The sequence below is a fragment of the Hermetia illucens genome, chromosome 1 (assembly GCF_905115235.1).
Source record: "Hermetia illucens chromosome 1, iHerIll2.2.curated.20191125, whole genome shotgun sequence".
Lineage (NCBI taxonomy): Eukaryota > Metazoa > Arthropoda > Insecta > Diptera > Stratiomyidae > Hermetia > Hermetia illucens.
In genome coordinates, this window is record NC_051849.1 from 162,185,768 (window position 1) to 162,206,053 (window position 20,286).

Below are 20,286 nucleotides of genomic sequence, written 5' to 3' on the forward strand. Positions count from 1 at the left end.
GGTTGAAGTCGGACCAGGAGCGGATCAATGCACGAAAGCCAAAGAAAATGCGCGGCAAACAAGTAAATTGCCTTTGGCAGCCACTTTCGAACAGATGGCTTTGTGCTGAGGAGCTCTTTGCTGAGACGGAGGGTTCATGTGTGCTAATCAGGACGGCGTGGAGAACGACCAGTGCAGAATGTGTGGTTCGACGTTTGAGACGTTAGGCAATCTCATTTCTGATTTCACTGTTATGGCACCGGTGCAATACATCACCAGGCACAATGCTGTATGTAAAGTGATTCATCAAAACCTTCCATACAAGCATGGGCTGATCACGGAAACATATCCGGTTTACGGATATGAGCCGCAAGCAATACTTAATAGTTCTGCTTACAGCGTGTATTGGTACCGGCCAGTTCTGACTGCTCGCCATATTCCACATAACAAGCCTGATATATTGTTAGTTGACAAGACGGTTCGCTCCGCGGATATTATTGATACCCCATAAAAGCAACATCGAACAGAAATGCGTGGAGAAAACGGTGAACTATGAGCCACTGGCTCGGGAAATCAATGAAATTTGGCGTCTCGAGCTCCGACATTGGTCGAGATTACGACAACTTTGAGAACTAAATATACATACATGTTGACTGGTGTTAGAAACTCAAACTAGTTATTCAAGACTTAACGAAATAATTCTAGTCTAAAGCAAAAAATGAAGGAACAATCTGGAGATTAAAATTTCCTAAAAAGGATTTATTACACCAAAAAAAGAAAGAGGAAAATTAATTAAAAATGATGGGGTGACATCATAGTCGGAAAACGAAGTATCTTTGTGATTGCCAGTTTTATTCAATATTTGTGAAAAGATTTGTTGGATAGAGGAGTTGCCTAGTGCGAAATGACGCACTCACACACCTGACTTTGCCCGGATCGACATCCTTGGCACCCTTTCGCCTTTGTTATGGAGAACCGCCTCGACACCTTTTTTAGCAAAGATTCGTCGACGAGCCAGCATAACATACTCCACGGAAATGTTCGCAGCCTTGCAGCGAATCTTGGCTAAGGAAAATATCAAGGTAGTATTATTAAGCAGGAGTCATATGCTCAACGGGCTATTAGGTCATGAAAAAGACCCTAAGGAGCAGGAAGAAAAAATCGGCACCCATAGAATGTCTTGCAAGGGTTGCCCATGTACCTTCTACTTTTTCTTCAGCCTTTGTCCCGTTCATAAGCGGGGTCCACTCGTCTTGATCGTTTTCGCCATTTGGCTCTATCGAAAGCCTGATCTGGGTGTAATCTCGAGGCTTTTAAATCCCCATCCAGCGTATCAAGCCACCATTGTTTAGGCCTGCCTTCTGGTCGTTTACCATCGACTTCGATGTTCAGACTAATCTTGCGCATGTACCTACATTAGACAAACTAAACACCTAGTCAACACTCGAGTTAAGAAACTTTTTGAGCTAATAAAACGGGAAAGAAAAACTAGATATCAATTCTGCAATCGCACGCCACATACACACATGTGGAACATAATCATAAATGGAGAAAGTGACGATATTCAAAAAGATCCAACACAACAAATTAATGTGCACTTATTTTTCTTTTCATTAATACGGCCGAAAAAGCCATTAAATAGGTTTTTGTTTACTATTCCCCACCTCCATGTTGGAGAACTAAAATCAGCGATAATACTATATCTCTCATTTCGTTTCCTTCCTTGTGTATCTTCAGTTGATATTTTGATCTTTGACCGAGCTAAGCAGGATCAAAGCTGCGCCCTCGAACCTACCTATTTCTCACTTAAGGTTGTCTACAAGGACACCGTTAATGTCGAGCATGGTAGTCGATGAACTCTTAGGAAGGCTAATAAACACTGGAATACAGACACCCTATGTGACAGAACCCGAACCGTACTACGAATCACTGGTAACTGGTGCAGGAAGGTGGGGTTGCGCAGAAAACCTGCCAAAGCCAATAGAGTATCATTAGTCATCATGTGATGAAAGGATGATCACAAACGACCCTTCTTCCAAGAAGGTTGTGTATTTTCCATAGTAATTATAAAATAATTAGGATCATGGGTCATAGGCAAATGTGTTATATATTTTTCCCTATCTACTCAATCCTGTTTAAGGGATTAGAATGTAAGAAACAAGTTAGTTGTTTGAGTATCTCCAGTCTGTATAGTCTGGCCCTCTGCAACGAATAACAAAATAAACGTTACCAAATAAGAAAGGTTATCATTTACGTTAACTGGCGCCCAACTAACCGGAAAATTCGCGTTTTCAACACCGTTAATATCGCGGATAAAAACCGGGAAACCCACACTGAATAAAAATAGTATCGAGTGACATTATAAGGACCGTGTGACATTTATAGTTTGTGATTTATAGTTAGTGAAAAGAACAAAAGTGGCCAAACAGGAAAAAAAAAAAATATTAAGTTTAATGACTGGTTGTCAATACTCAATGGAGTTTCTTATTCTGTAAGTACAACTTTATGAAAACCGTTTGGACGACATTTTACATTTTTTTTTTACACTAGAACTACACTAAAAACTACATTTATAATGTCTTTGACCGCGGAAGCTATTAACGATTTGGTGGTTCGGATCACAACCGAAATAGTTTCACGTATGCAAACCGAAATGCAAAGTCAAATTAATCACGTGGCCTCTCAGTTAAGTTCGACTGTAGAAGCAACTAATTCGACATTAAATTCTCGAATTAGCGACCTTTCCACTCGAGTCGAAACTGCATTTCCCTCGGTTTCGATAGAAAAATATGAGGATATAGAAATCAATGATGGTATTCAATGTGATATTTCGCTTGAAGTTGTTAAATCCGTTCCCGAATTTTCAGGAATTATGGAAAAATACCCTTCCTGGCGACAATCTGCCAAAGCTGCTATAAAGCCGTTTGAAAGATTTTCCAACTCTAACCGTCATTATCAAGCTGTAGCAATTATTAGAAATAAAATTACTGGAGCAGCTGACACGGTTCTGTCTTCATTCAGCACTCCATTAAACTTCGAGGCGATTCTGTTTAGGTAAGACCATACTTATTCGGATAAAAGATCACTTCATCTCTTAGAGCAGGAACTGTCTACATTACGACAGGGTAGAATGTCTATTGATCAGTATTATGATACTGTCGAGAAACAACTTACGCTTATTACCAATAAAGCAATAATGCAATATTCCGGAGACGTAGATTCATTAAAGTTACTCAATAACAAATATAGAGGCAACGCGCTTCGTGTGTTTATGTCAGGGTTAAATCGTCCGTTAAGTAACGTCCTATTTTCAAGCAGGCCTGTGGATCTACCTAGTGCTTTAGCTCTAGCCCACGAACTTCAAATGAATCAGGAACGATCAGCTTTTGCAAATGCATTCGCGGAAAGAAAAACTCATAACACGATACCTCGTAAGAATTTTCCACAATATAGATTAGTATCTGAAAAAAAACCGTCCACTTTTCCTGAACCAATGGAAGTGGATCCATCAACATCTCGTTTTCGCAATAGCGCAAAATTTCAAAATATGGGAAACAGGAACTCTTCTTTTAGACAAGAAGCGATTCCTGCACTTAGTTATGCCAATCACATCCCTCATGGGAATCAGAGACTTCAATATACACAGCAAAATAAAAATTAGCGGCGTAATAGATATAATAACAATACACAGCGTCTTAATTACACAAATGTACAAAACGCTGAACGCATGTGCAATCGAAATCAGGCAAATTTTCAAGAAAGGGATGTGTATCAAACCGAAAGTGAATCTGACCACTACTCATATACAAGTGATCAGCTCAACCTTTTAAGCATTAGTTCCCGCTTACCGTTCATAGAAAAAACGGCAGGCAATGGTCAAAAGTTAAAAATACTGATAGACACTGGAGCGGCTAAAAATTATATAAAGGATTTTCCGTTTCTAAAAACGGTCGAGGCTGTTAAGAAACCTTTTTACGTTTCATCCATTAATGGTTCTACATATGTATCAAAAAAACGCACAATACGAATCTTAGGCAAGGAAACAACTTTCTTTATATTATCAAACCTCAATGATTTCGATGGAATTATAAGCTATGATTTTCTAAAAGAAATCGGTGCCTCTGTAGAGACAAGTTCCAATGAAATAAAATACAAAGGAGGCGTTGAACCCCTTCGTTTTATGGAATGTGCTCAAGTTAATAGGTTGGAGGACACATATAAGAATATCCCTGAAGAAGTCTGTTCTGATTTCAAAGCTGTTGTAAACCGTAACTCTGAAGTTTTTGCCGACCCAAATGAAGCCTTACCCTACAATACATCAGTTGTGGCTACAATTCGAACCACGACGAATGAGCCCGTTTATTCTCGAAGCTATCCTTATCAAATGTCAGCCAAAGACTGTCGATAAAGAGGTTCAATCTATGCTTCACTCTGGTATTATCCGTAAAAGTAGGTCACCGTACAATAACCCAATCTCGTCGTCGATAAAAAAGGAATGGATGAATCAGGTAATCGGAAAATGCGACTAGTAGTCGATTTTCGTAAACTTAACGAAAAAACTATTTCAGATCGTTACCCGATACCAGATATATCAGTGATCCTCGCAAATCTCGCCAACTCGACATTTTTTTCAACCATAGATTTAAAATCAGGTTTCCATCAAATATTCTTGGCCGAACAAGACAGAGAGAAAACAGCATTCTCTGTGAATAATGGCAAATACGAATTCTGTCGCTTGCCTTTCGGTCTTAAGAATGCCCCTGCAATTTTTCAACGAGCAATTGACGATATTTTACGGGATGACATAGGCATTCGTTGCCATGTGTATATCGATGATGTCATAATCTTTTCTAAGGAGGCAAAAACTCACACAAAAGATATTGAAATTATTTTTAAAAAATTACTTAACGCGAACATGAGAATAGCACTGGAAAAGTCAACTTTTTTCAAAACAAGTACAGAATTTCTTGGATTCACTGTGTCTGAAAAAGGTTTGAAGACATCTGAAGACAAAGTCCGCACGATTTTAGAATAAAAAAGTCAACGACCCTTCGTTCCTTGAGGGCATTTTTAGGCTTATCTGGATAATATAGACGCATCATAAAGAATTATGCTGCAATCGCAAAACCACTAACGTAATTATTACGTGGCGAAAATGGTAATATTGGAACAAATCAATCTAAGAAAAAGGAAATAACTTTATCCGTAGCCGCCAAGGACGCTTTTAATAGGCTGAGAAAGATCCTGGCATCTGAAGATGTGACTCTTCTTTTTCCAGATTTTTCTAAACCTTTTGAGCTCACTACAGACGCATCTTCTGTTGCTATAGGAGCTGTACTATCGCAAAATGGGAAGCCCATCACTTTTGTATAGCGTACCCTTACGCCTACAGAAGAAAACTATGCGACAAATGAGCGAGAAATGCTGGCCATAGTATGGGCCCTCCAAACTCTGCGAAACTATTTGTATGGGGTTACCAATCTGAGTATATTCTTCGCTTACATTCTCTATATCTGATCGTAACCCCAACACGAAACTCAAGCGTTGCAGAAGCTTTATTGAAGAATTTGCTCCAAAATTCCACTATAAACCTGGCAGTAGTAATGCAGTAGCCGACGCGAACACATCCAGCACTTAGGTGAGAGTGAAATTACGGATGAAGCATGTACGAATAGTCAAGTATCATTAACACAACATATTCGAACGGTATCCCAACCAATAAATGGCTTCAAGAATCAGATGTTTCTATCGTTTGCAAAGTCAACCGAGAAGGATTCCACAACACCATTTCCGGGTTATCATCGACATAATATTCGATTTAAAGATATTCATTCACTACATTTGGTACTGAAAAAAATTATAAATTATAATGTAGTGAACGCAATTTTTTGTCCACAGGAGGTACTGGGAAAAATTCAAAGCGAACTGATTATGCTTTTCCCGGCAGTACGTTTCAAGCATACTACCAAGTTTGTAATAGATCTTCCCAATAGAGACGATCAGCTCGAAACCATCGCTAAAGAACACGAAAGAGCCCATCGCTCAGCAGCTGAGAACTACCAACAAATTCTTGACAATTACTTTTTTCCGGAACAAAGGCAAAAGACTAAGGCCTTTGTCGAAAATTGCAGAATCTGCGCACAAGCCAAATATGTTCGACATCCAAAGAAACAAATTCAGAATTCTACCCCAATACCTAGTTACCCAGGAGAAATCCTGCATATGGATATATATAGTACAAATAATATTCATTTCTTAACATGCATTGATAAATTCTCCAAATTTGCCATTGTAGAACCAATACCTTCCCGTTGTATAGCAGACGTAAAAAATAGTATGCTTAAAACTATTGGATTTTTCAAAAACCCGAGAATATTGGTCACTGATAATGAACCATCATTTTGCTCAAAAACTATTAGAGCTCTTATTCAAAACCAATTTTGTATGTCTCATCATACAGTACCAGCTATGCATAGCGAAAGTAACGGGCAGGTTGAGAGATTTCACTCAACGCTTAGTGAAATTTCAAGAACTCTGAATATCGAAGGTAACAATCATGATCCTGAGGAAATAATACTCACTGCAACTATTAAATATAATAACTCAATCCATACCGTCATTAAACGAAAACCCATAGACGTTATCTTTGCATTGTCCGAAAAGGAATCACAACAAATTAGACAAGCCCTTCAACAAAGCCAGGAAAAACAAAACAGATTAAAAAACACTAGACGGATAGTCCGTACATTTTTACCCGGACAGGAGATATTTGTTAAGAAAGATAGACGTAGGGGTACTAAACTATCAAGTAGATACATTAAAAAAATTGTACAGGAGGATTTAGGAACCACCGTCCTTGTAGATGGAAAACAGATTCACAAAGACAATATACGATAATATTTCTTACGAGGACTAGCGCAAGACTCCTCGATTACACACACGCCATGTATATTCCGTTCCAAAAGGGTAATGTAGCCATTTACGATGACTATACTTACCTAATGCACACTATCAACTTGACCGAATTCGAAATAATAGCAGCCGATATCAACAATCTTGAGAAATTATTCCATAACCAGGAGGAGAAGGCATCTCTTGAAGCGGATTTCAATGAAATGAACAAATTGCTTAACTCTTTGCGCTTCCATAGAATAAAAGATCAATAGACTTTATAGGTTCTGTTTTAAAATTTGTCGCAGGAACTCCTGACCATAGCGATTTCGTGTTAATAAACGAACGACAATCAAGGTTGATCGCAGCCGAAAACCAACAGATCGAAATTAATAGCGAATTCATGAAGAAAATAAACGAACTTACAACACAAATTAATGTGTTACGTCGCAATTATTATTCTCAAAGCAATGACTCTATTGGGCCCAATCTACATATTTCAACTCATATCCGTAAGAAATCAAAGAGCTATCAGCATGTTAGATAATGTCGTCTACTCGCTCATTTTTGCCAAACTTAACATTGTAAACCCTACTATTCTACAAAATGTTGAGATAGAACAATTAAATAATGAAATATCTAGTGTAAGTATTAATGAGATATTGTTAGCCTCAAGTGTAACAGTTTATTCTGATCATAGTTTATTAAAATTTCTTGTTAAAATACCTAAAATTAAGGAAATTTGCCCACTAGTTAGAATTTTTCCTGTGGTCCATGAAAATATTATGTTAAATTTAAATAATAGTCACATCGGTATGTGTAAATCGGGCAGTAAACCGTTGCATTTATGCAAAGAATCGACAGGAATACCATTTTGCCAAGAGGATGTACGCGATCACTGTTTGCGTCAAATGTTTAAACAATGACACGGCGACATGCGGAATATCAGCTGCACATCACATACCGCCAGTGTTGCAGATCGACGAGAACACCCTGCTTATTAAGGACGGGGAAACAATAGTCAACGAAAATGGTCAAGATTCATTCCAACGACGTCTTTATTAACGGAACCCTGTACCCGACATCAATAAAAAAGTCAAGGATTGAACCATTAACAGCCAGCATCTTTAAATTAAAGGTATCTGAACATTCTACACTCGTTTCCCTTGCATATCTTCAACAGGTCCACATACAAAATTTGGAGAAAATAAGCCAGAAGACCGAACATGTCAATTTGTTCAGCGGCGCTATTTTATTAGGCATCTTTGTCATCACTGCGACTTTCTACTACAAACACCGTAGGCAACAAATGGTCAACAACGAACAAGTCGACGAATCCAATATGGAACCAAGGGTTCAATTCATTTTGAAACAGATTGAAAATAATTTGATGCAGATCCGGGACGTCTCTGTTTAAGAGGGGCGATAGTCATCATGTGATAAAGGATGATCACAAACGACCCTTCTTCCATGAAGGTTGTGTATTTTCCATAGTAATTATAAAATAATTAGGATCATGGGTCATAGGGAAATGTGTTATGTATTTTTCCCTATCTACTCATTAGACATAGACAATCCTATTTGAGGGATTAGAATGTAAGAAACAAGTGAGTTGTTTGAGTACCTCCAGTCTGTATAGTCTGGCCCTCTGCAACGAGTAACAAAATAAACGTTACCAAATAACAAAGTCTATCATTAACGTTAACTCATTCACTAAAAAACTTGAGAACCATAAGATTACATGGCATGTAAGTGAAACGAGTAGCGAAGATCAAATCTTTGGAAATCACACTAGACCAAAAACTACTCTGGAAACGTATTCCGGGAAGCCACAGGGGTTTTCATGACTTTTCATGACTTAGAGGTTTAGAGCAGGGAAAAAATGGAGATGCATCCAGAAAATGCTTCACTGGGTAATCTGAGCAAGCCGAACGAAACTCAGCACAACAAGCAGGGGTTACACAAAATTTAAAGACTGGTTTGCGTCTGTATCGCAATGGAGCAATGAGAGCAATGAGAATTTTCCCAACGGTATCTTTAGAGGCTTTTCTGGGATTGACATCTCTCCATCTGCACATACGCATCCTGGTAAGAAGGGTAATATTCAGAATGTCCGGGAATGCCAGTGAGGCGGGGAGCCGCCAATATCGAAGAAAAATTGATATTCTTTTTAGGCGTCATCTCAAATTGCTAATACCCAAGGAGAACATAACAACGTGGTTTCACTTTGATAGGAACTTTGAACCAAAGAAAACGTACTTTGAACCAGTACCTGCTCGATGTGCCTCCTTCAAGCTCGAAAGCAACTATAGCGCGCAAAACATTGCTATTCTAATCGACAGCCAAGTGGCTATTAGAGCACTTAAGTCCCACCAGGTAACTTCAAAACTGGTAAGGGAATAGCTTAACAGACTAAACACGTACGGAGCGCTCAGCAGCGTCTGGATACTCTGGGTTCCAGACCATATTCGGTTAGAAGACAGTGAAACAGCGAACGAGCTGGTTAGGAAAGGAGGTGTGATGCTGATATAGAGGTCAGAGCTATTATGTGGAATCGAAAATGAGTTCATGGCTACTACACTTAAAAACGAAGGGAACTGCCAAAGGAACTATACTGGGCGAACTTATCAGGAATGGAACGGTCCAGGGAGCCCATGGGCGAATTCGAACCCAAGCGTACGAAAGATTGTTTAAACCTCACCAAGAAGAGCATCCAGATCATAGTGAGAACACTCACTGATCACTGCAGGCTAAACTATCCGGGGAAACCAGGGATATCTACGGACACTGTCTGTAGATTCTGTGAGGAGGTTGATGAAACCTCCACACATGTTCTTGGACAGTGCCCAGCACGTGTACAAAGTAGGTTGAGGCACATGGAAGAATACTCAATAAAAAATGCCAGGTTGTAACACTTGGAAGTAGGGAACAGAATAAAGTTCCTGTTAGCTACAGGCATAAACGACATACTATAGTTTATAGGTAAGGGACACAATAGTTCTTTTAGGACTCAGTGTGACGTCCTTTGATAATACTATGTTTCCCTTATCAACCGATCCTAATGCAAAACAGAACACGTCATTTTTAACAAACTTTCCAAACCCTCATTTCCACCTCTTCCATCAGCCGTTTATCAATACAAATCGACGATTTGGGTTTTACTTTCTACTTTCCTCCAACATTATTCTATAACTAATCTCTGAGAAAATGTTCGTATTGGAGAAATCAAATTAGACTCGTTTGTGTAAACACAAAACCTTATTAAAATCGGTTTACTGTCTGTCTGTCTGTCTGTCCGTCTGTCTGTCTCTCTGGCTGTCTGTCTGTCCGTCACACGTATTTTTCTCGGAGACGGTTACAGCGATTGACACCAAATTTGGTAGAAAGGTGGGAACTGTGAACGCTCACGCATACAGTGAATTACATCCTTTTACGTCAAATTTAAGGGGGGGTCTCCATACATGCAAAAGGGGGGTGTAAAATTTTTTTTCATCAAATATAGTCAGGTGGGGTATCAAATTAAAGGTCTCGATTAGTACTTTTCAAAGCCGATCTTAGTTTTGACATTCGTTGGAAGGGTGGGGAGCGCGGGGGGTTGAAAGTGATCACTTCTTTAAGGGGGCCATTCTCAGAAACTACCAAACCGAAAAATCTGAAAAAAATCAGGAGGCTGCCACTATATGGTGCCTGGGCTCCGAAATACCTTCCATGCCGATATCTGTTTAAATAAAGTTAATAATAGTATATTACTACAATTTTTTGTAATTGGTTAGAAACCCCCCTTAAGTTCATCGTAGTACCATCAAATTTTGCAGTGATATGGGCTATAATATAGACCATGATCGTACCAAGTTTGAAATTGCATTATTACTAACAAAGTTATAATACCTCAAATTTGTTGCTTCTTTGAAAATTGAAGACCATGAATGTCAATATCACCCGAAAGTGGATACTCTCACATAATATATGGATATATTACGTGCTACGTACTAAGAAATACACAAAACCTTTCGTACCTGAAGCGTCCAGCTTCCGGTTTCCCGACTTGTTACTGATAAATTGGGGTACTTTCCAAAAATCAGAATGCATCCTTATGCAATTCTAATAAGTCATTGTTATCTTTTCATGAATATCAAAGCAACAATTAACACTGTTGCAACCGCGATCCAGTTTCCGCACCACTTGACATTCACTCAATTAACTTTCTTCAACATAATTGAATTCCCAAGTGCCACAATATTCTCCCTAACTTCGATATGGCTGGGTTTAGTCAAACACCGTGTGCTAGGGTTATATAAACCCAAAACAAAGCAACCTTCTGAAAAGCTAATGCTGGAGTTCGTAGTAAATTTCGACCAGAATCTTTCGACCTTTCGTAAAAGCCACCCACCTCTCCCCATTCATAAAGCTTCTTGCCATGTGCTCAAGGTCCATCTACGCATGACTACGCTTTCCGTCGGTTGCCGACTTTTCGGCATTAGATTCAAAGCTCCGCAGTCAGCAACCTAGTTGGTCAGTAAGCTGAAGATTTCCACCTTGACATGGAAGCTTTCCCATTTTCTCCGGTGAAAACTAATTTTCGTTAGAAGAACGGTGACTTCTTTGCTTTATTGTGGTTACTATGCGATAGAGTTCGATTATACATTTTCCGGAAACTTGCGGTCGATAGTGAGATTTTCGCGGGCAATATCTAGAGATAGTGAATTATTCCTCGGTGTTTTCTGGATAATGATAGTGGACAAGTGCGTCCAAGGTCGGCGAACCTTGTCATCTGAGTGAAACCCATAAAATTGTGTCTACACAACAAACAAAAGCAACTGATAACGCAGCAGCATACGTAATGTAGGTGACAGAATTCGGGAATGGGGTGGATTGAGTTGCCTCCGAGACTACATTAGCAGCCCTCTAAGTGCGTTTCATGTTTGACGATAATTCATTTCGTGCCGGATCTTTGCCAACGACTGGCACCACAAGGACTGTTACTGCAAAATGAGTGGTCGATGGCGAAGCAGAAGAAATGCAAAATGCCAAAATGCACTTCGTTGGAATGTGGTGGTGTGAAAATCGATTTCACAAATTAGCGTCATGGTAACAAAGGGCTTCAGCTACCCCGTCTCAAAGGTCCCCAATGTGTCCACTTTAATTCCCAGCAATGGAGATTTGATATGTTCATCCACTTGCATTTTTAATTCTGGCATTGGGGGACCAAGCGAACACGTGTATCAATCCATAGATCCTTGTAGAACATTTGAATTGTGATTAATCTCAATGTGTCCCCCTTTAATCGTTTTTTGTCATAACTGCAGCAGATTCGATTCTAATTTTTTAGACTTTTTTAGACTTTTTTAGACTAATTTTTAGGACTTGATGATTGAGATCCATTGAGCGGCGTTTTTCGGTAGTTCCCAGTTAGCGGGAATACCATAGTAGTAAGTTTTCAACAAAACTGTGTATTATTGTATCCTGTGTTATAAATATATTTTACAAATAATTCAAAAATAGAAAAGTGGTCCCCATCAGAATACTACCATTCCCAATAACGCTTAACTCCGATGTTCTCAATATTTACGAAGCAAATCTTCAGCTTCAGACGATTTTAACATCGGTTAATGAGAGAATTTCACTTGAGTGTGATTTCAGAGCGATTGTCCACGTCCAGTAAGCTAAGTTTAGAGAAAATGAAAAGAAACACCAGCTTGACCACGAGAATTAGAGAAAAAGGGGAAACAGGCCACCTCAAATCAACAAACTTCCATCACCTTAGGCACGACTTTACGCAGATGATGTTTTCTTATTTCACGGTTCATCATACTTGGCTTTGGATAATCGATGTCTAAACGAAGGTCAGTGAAAAGAAACGCATGTACCAGAAATTTCTCGATGATAAAACGCTGGCTAATTCGAAAATATACAGGAATGCCAATCGGGAAGCAAAAAAAGCTATCACTATTACCCGAGCGGTCTGTTACTCATATCCTTAGGATTATTAGGACACTCGGAACGTCGAGAAAGATCTATATCGAGTTGTCAAAAGTCGACACCAACCCACACAAGATATCAACCACTTCTATTGCGTTAATGACAACAACGATAGTTTGCTTACCGATCGATAAGCCGCGGCGGATAGATGCGAGAATATTTCGTGCAGTTTCAGCTGAAGAATTTGTTCATTCTCCACTTCCATAACCATTGCCGATATTTGGAACAAATGCACCTGTCAACACCACTAAGGTCGAGAAAGCAATAAAATGAATGAAATCGGAGAAAGCAACAGGATCTGACGGCATCGCATCTCAGCTCTGGAAAGCGAAGAGCTGGGATCCAGTTCTTTTTCTGGGTTATTGAGAAAAGTAGAACACCATCGGTCTGGCGAGGAAGCACCCCATTCCAAGATGAAAAAAAGGTAGCCTAGCAGAATGTTTAAAATACCGTCCCTTCCGGATACTTTCCCATACCGTGAAGATTTTTAAACGCACCCTTGACAACCGTACTGGTGACGTCTTTCAAATAACCATGACAAGATTGTCAAAAACTGCGGAACTACTCAGGCAATCCACGCTGTGTGGTTACTTATGGAGAACCGTCGTGAGAAGCATTGCCCTCTTTACATTGCATTTATGGATCTAGAGAAGGCGTTTGACTGTGTGCCACACGAACTCATCTAGTATCCTGCAGCAACATCTAGGATCAGAAGAACTACTACGACCCGAAAAGTAAAGTGTGAAAGCTGGCGGGTGTATCAAAACCGCTTCGGCTTGCGTCGGCGTTCATCCAGGAAACGCCCTCTCACCACTCCTCGTTGTTGTTGTTATGAACACTGAGACACAGGACTTCCAAGTCCAGCACCCTATACAGTGCTTTATACAGATGATGTGTTCCTAACGTCTCATAGCAAAGTTTATGTTGAGTAACTAGAAAAATAGAATGGTCGATCACAATGAAATAGGCGCTATCACTTTCAGTGCCAGAACTGAGGGATTTAAACATCTCGGATCAACGCCATCAGCCAACGGTGAACTGCATTCCGAAATTGCATCATGTAATAGTGCAACCTGGATGAAGTAGCGTTCCCCATCTGACGTTCTTTGCGATCGACTTATCAACGAACATTTTAAGTTGAAAACTTACTGGAGCGCTGTCCAGCCTAACTCGCTCTATGGTTCTGAGTGTTAGCCGACTATAAAAGACAATGAACGCGTCTCGCGGTAATGGAGACGAAAATGTGATGTGGGACCAGTGGGATAACACATCATGATCACGTACGAAATGAGGATATTCGCAATCAATATGAGATTGCATCGATCGTGATTGTGATGTGATTGTGAAAGGGTGGTATTCGGTGATATGATCATATAATTTGAGCTAACGAAAATTCACTTGCCAAGACTGATCTAAACATCGAAGTCTGTGGGAAAAGACCAAAAGGCCGGCCGAAGCAATGGTGGCTTGACAGGCTGGATGATGATTTGAAAACCTCGCCACTGCTAGCCGTCTGTCAAGGGCAATGCACGGTGATTGGTGGTAATTGACGCAAAGAAGATCATTGGATCAGTGGTCCATTGGTCTGTAGACCGAAGTCGATGGGAAATGACCAAAAGGCAGACCGAAATCACAATGACTCGATACACTAGATGGTGATTTGAAAGTCCCTTTTCTCCATCCAGATCAGGCCTACGGCCGAACAAAGCGCTTTTAAATAGGATACAGTTAAAGCAAGAAGACGAGAGATGCCAAAACAAAAAAAAGAGAAAACATTCATTTGAGAACAACCTAAAATCATAAAAAAAGATAATGAAAATGTTCAATATATATTAATTAGTATTGATATGTTTAGGTAATAAATAAAAACATTAATAAAAATGGAAATATAATGAGGGGAAATGCTATAATTCCTAAGATTAAAAGTGATATAAAAATTAAATAAACTTTGTGTGGTATGCATTTGGTTGCGACGATACGGTGAAAGCTACTCCAGGTGCTTTCAAAACGCAACGCACGCAGAGGACCACCGGACTCTTTTCAGTCACTTAACGAATCCCAATTGAGCATTCAGACAATGCAGTTTTCGAAAACGGCAGCAAAAGAATATTGGGGTATATGCCCAGCATGCTGATCATGCTGACTGTATGACCCACTATTCCGGAGAGGCATCCTCCAAGGGATTTGGTGAGTCCGCTTTGGTTTTATATTGCACTAAACCCCCTTTCATGGCTACTGTATGATGCTGGAGTATCTAGAGTTTCAATCAAACATGATCTACGGGCTGAGTACGAACTGATACACTTGATATACTTAGATGATGATCAACTTGGAAGTCTATTATGTATAGTAGACATGCTTAACCGTGATGTCGAATGCAAGACATCCGGAAAGATCATCACGAGCCACATCCTGGACATAGTATTTGTGATCTGAACATCCAAGCTATGATCGAAAAACACGTCTATAACACAAGAACCTAGATAATTCACAAGGAACCCATGCTCGAATTGGTCATTTGGAGATTGATTTCCTGTCCGAATTCCTTCGAGGTGTGAAATTGCATCTTTCGAAAGAAAATAAAATAAGCGCGCTGAATGTGTTCGCTATCTCGCCACTGGCGTATTCATTCGGAATATTGCCGTGAACGAAGACCGATCCGAAAAATGTCTAACGGTGGATACGGACTACGAGCACTATGTTCAAATTCAGAATGCATCATCCAATTTTAGCCGTGGAGCGGATGAGAACTTCAATTTAATACTGGCATCCTATGGCGTAGTGTGCAATACATGTATACGAAATTAACAAAGTTGACCTGCTGTAACTTGTAACTAATGGTAGGATTTCCATTAAACTTTTCATGATCATGCCCTATACTGCTACATTTATTTCAACTGCCAAGATGAACTTAACCTGGTTTTCAGTTTATTTTCAATATAGAATAGCTTATTATTATTAACTTTGTTTGAACAGATATCTATGGGGGTATTTTTATGAGTAGGTGTTTTAAAGAGGCATCACCATGGTTTTTTTAGACTTTGTGGTTGGATAATTTATGATAATGAGTCCATAATTTATTTAGCCTTTTTATCCCCCTTGTATTTGTGTGTGGATAGGACGGCATAGTGACCCAGCCTCTGAACGCTCCGAACGTAGTGGTCCATGTCTCCGTTTAACGGAATATCTCAAATTCGTCAATGCACTGCAAGATTTCCTTTAGTGAACGAGATGTTTGCCACTGCAGCTGGAGTAAATCAGCACCAAAAGTCTTATTTGATATGCCCGTGGATTTTCTCACCATATTACAGGATAAGCAAGGCGTGATCCTGTAGAATTTTTATTCTGAACATATGTTTAGCCGGTAAATTATGACCAGTCAGAATACCTACAATACTTCTGAATGTCTTCCTGATTTGCGATAGGATAAACTTTGTTCTTTATTTGTTTGATCCTGACCCTGTTCTTAGGGGAAGCCTGTTTCCAGCTTCTGGCGAACGATACTGACATCTTAATCGGTTCTGATCCTAGAATGGACTTTTTTCGAACCCTCAATGCAATGAGGTTAGGTTACAGTGGAAACTTTTTTTCTCACTTTAACCCACCACACTAAGCATGAATCTAATGATTTTGCTCTGAAATTCAAAGCGCTACTAAAGTTCTAAATGTCGGCTAAGCAAGACCGTGACTCCCCAAGGTAGCCGCATTCCTCTTCTACTGCTCCCAGTGCTCTTAGTCGTCAGCCTTCTTGGAAGATTGGATTCTATTTCATGACGTAGCTAGCAATGGAGTTTTCGCGCCTCCTTAATGTATGGCATATCCACTGCCGCTTTTGCCTTCCAATGACTCCGTACATAGGTGACAGGGGTGCGTCCCGACTAAAATCCTTGTTTGAAATAATACCAGAGCCTGCGTTCTTCAATGATAAGCCGCAGGCAGGTGTTGACGAAGACTTGGGGCTTTCGAATGACAGCGGTGGTTACTTTTTATGACTTTCTTCCAGGCAAACAGGTGTTATCAACGCCCTTCTCACTCTTCGCGCAAGGCAGCATGATAAACGTCACCGATGACAAGAAGACTATATGTTATTTAAGCCAGGTTCTTTATGTTGAAAGATTTGCAAGCACCGCAAATTCTTTCCCCCATGTCTGCCATCTATTCTCTCGGATGGTGTACTTCTGGAGGAGTGTTACTGACTGAATTCTGTACCTTGTAAAAGCGCCGTTTGGCTTTCTAAGAGAGTGCAACTTCTTTGACTCATCTCTTTTAAGGACTTTGAAATACTGGATAAAATTCAACGGTTAGAGTAACGTTATTGAATAGCCACTCTCATTACTAACTCAAGTAGATTAAGTTTTCTACATTGTTATTTCCTCCCTTCCTCAAAAGAGCATCTAAACCATTTGGGATATTTTATGTTAACTTGTTAGCTAATTGCATAACAGATTCTACTCGCTGCTACTCTCAGCTAAATGTGCATAGGACAGAACGGTACATAATTTTATCCATCAATTTTTAAGGTTTTATGTAAGACAGGACCGTATTAAAATCGAATCATTATATTTATGTCTGTCCGTCTGTGACCCACACTTTTACCATCATCATTAGTACAATGCAACAACCGACTGCCTTAGGAAGAAACTCCAAACATTCCAGTTTTGTGCCGCGGTTCACTAATTCGAGATTTCTCACTGCTGTCTGACACCCTAACCTGCGCTGTTGTTCCATTCCAGGTAGGATCGACCACGTCTTATTTTTCTATCATAAATGTTGCCCTTATAGATTTGCCCGGCGGGATCATCCTCACCCTTAAGGATTAAATGACCCACTCACCGCAATATATTGAGCCGGCTTTTATTAACAACCAGGCGGTCATGGCATTCTTCTGAAAACTCAAGCCTCCGAGGTATATATGATGACTGGCAATATCATTGTTTTCAATAGTAGGAGCTTTGACCCTATGGTGAGACCTTTCGAGCACGACAGTTTTTGGAAGCTGAAATAGGCTCTGTTAGCTGAAAGAATCGCAGAATCGTATAGCTGTTATCGATTGCGATTTTCAACCCCAGATAGGAGAAATTATCCACGGTTCTAAAGTTACGTTCTCCTATTTTTATTGTTTTCAGTTGACCACTAGTTTCTTTCTTTTGTGGCGCTGCCATTATCACCTTGTGTTTCACCTTGCTTTCATTAATGCGTAGACCAAGATCTTGCGCCAATCGTCACTTGCTCGATCTGGATCAAGGCAGTTTGCACATCAGATCCATTCATTATTCTTCACATGATTTCGAGATTTTCATCAAAGCCTAGAATTTGAAGACGACTTAAAGAGGATGGTACTTCTCGCATCTATCATCATCATCATCAACGGCGCAACAACCGGTATCCGGTCTAATAAGGAACTCCAGACATCGCGGTTTTGCGACGAGGTCCACCATTTCGATATCCCTAAAAGCTGTCTAGGTCCTCACCTACGCCATCGCTCCATCTTAGGCAGGGTCTACCTCGTCTTCTTTTTCTACCATAGATATAGCCCTTATAGACTTTTCGGGTGGGATCATCCTCATCCATACGGATTAAGTGACCCGCCCACCGTAACCTATTGAACTGGATTTTATCCACAACCGGACGGTCATGGTATCGCTCATAGATTTCGTCATTGTGTAGGCTACGGAATCGTCCATCCTCATGTAGGGGGCCAAAAATTCTTCGGAGGATTCTTATCTCGAACGCCGCCAAGAGTTTGCAATTCTTCTTGCTAAGAACCCAAGTGTCCGAGGAATACATGAGGACTGGCAAGATCATAGTCTTGTACAGTAAGAGCTTTGACCCTATGGTGAGACGTTTCGAGCGGAACAGTTTTTGTAAGCTGAAATAGGCTCTGTTGGCTGACAACAACTGTGTGCGGTTGTGATTTTCGACTCTAGATAGGAGAAGTTATCAACGGTCTCAAAGTTGTAGTCCCCTATCTTTATTTCTCCCGTTTGACCAGTGCGGTTTGACGTTGTTGGTTGGTTGGTTTTCGGTGCTGACATTACCACCATATATTTTTGTCTTGCTTCATTGATGTGTAGCCCAAGATCTCGCACCGCCTCGGGTTGTTCTTCCCATGATGTCGATATCGTCTGCATAGGCCAGTAGTTGGGTGGACTTAAAGAGGATCGTACCTTTTACATTTACCTCGGCATCACGGATCACTTTCTCGAGGGCCAGGTTAAAGAGGACGCATGATAGAGCACCCTCTTGTCGTACACCGTTGTTGATGTCGAATGGTGTTGGGGGTGATCCTGCTGCTTTTATCTGGCCCCGCATATTGGTCAGGGTCAGTCTAGTCAGTCTTATCAATTTCGTCGGGATACCGAATTCTCTCATGGCCGTGTACAGTTTTACTCTGGCTATGCTATCATAGGCGACTTTAAAGTCAATGAATAGATGGTGCAACTGGTGTCCATATTCCACCAGTTTTTCCATCGCTTGCCGCAGAGAGAAAATCTGATCTGTTGTTGATTTGCCTGGAGTGAAGCCTGTTTGGTATGGGCCAGTAATGCTTTGGGCGAATGGGGCTATCCTGCCTAGCAAGATTGAAGAGAATATCTTATAGATGGTACTCAGCAACGTAATACCTCAATAATTGCTGCACTGTGTGATATCTCCCTTCGCTGGCCCATATCTTGAGCACAAGTTGGTGAACCACATGGTATAACTGGTCGCCTCCATATTTAACCAATTCGGCTGTAATTCCATCGGCTCCTGGCGACTTATGATTTTTTAGCCGATTAATTGCACTGACTGTTTCTCCTATACTTAGTGGTGGCAGTATTTGTTCGTCGTCTTCAGTTGGCACGACCTCCAACTCACCGATGTTCTGGTTGTTCAGTAGCTCATCAAAGTACTCAACCCGTCGCTCCAATATGCCCATTGTCGTCAAACCAGCCGTTCTGACTCCTTTTGCGGCTGGGGTTAAGTATCTTTGTGGCCGTATCAATGATAACGTTCTCCAGATGGTTGTGAAGATCATTTGTTGATGCTTCATCTCCAGGATGACTGCGGCTATTGCAGCATCTATTTCCCTCTTGTAGGGGTTGTGGAGGGCTGTGTTGTGGATAGCTTCAGTGTTCACTCTCACCTGATTGTCAGAGGGGATTGTAGGTAGTGTCGTTATTCAAGCTCGGAGCATCATGCCAACGAGATAGTGGTCGGAGTCTATGTTGGCCCCCCTATATGTTCTGACATTTATCAAGGCTGAGAGGTGGCGGCGTTCAATCGGCACGTGCTCAATTTGGTTGAAAGTGGTCCCGTCTGGAGAGGCCCATGTATATTTGTGGAATGCTTTCCACGCAAACCAGGTACTTCCAACAACAATTTCTTGTGATACTGCTAGCTGAATAATGCGCAATCCGTTATCATTGGTATCCGTGGGAGCCAACATATCGCCTG

The 20,286-nt window shown here is 40.5% G+C and overlaps 1 protein-coding gene across 1 annotated transcript in view; it reads left to right on the top strand.

The window, feature by feature from the left end:
* Positions 1-11,375: 11,375 nt before the first annotated feature.
* Positions 11,376-20,286, top strand: part of LOC119646935 (probable cationic amino acid transporter) — an 86,784-nt gene continuing 77,873 nt past the window's right edge. Inside the window, exon 1 of the mRNA XM_038047626.1 lies at positions 11,376-11,712. Coding sequence (XP_037903554.1) covers positions 11,711-11,712 — 2 coding nt within the window. The 5' untranslated portion in view covers positions 11,376-11,710. The remainder of the gene's footprint in view (positions 11,713-20,286) is intronic.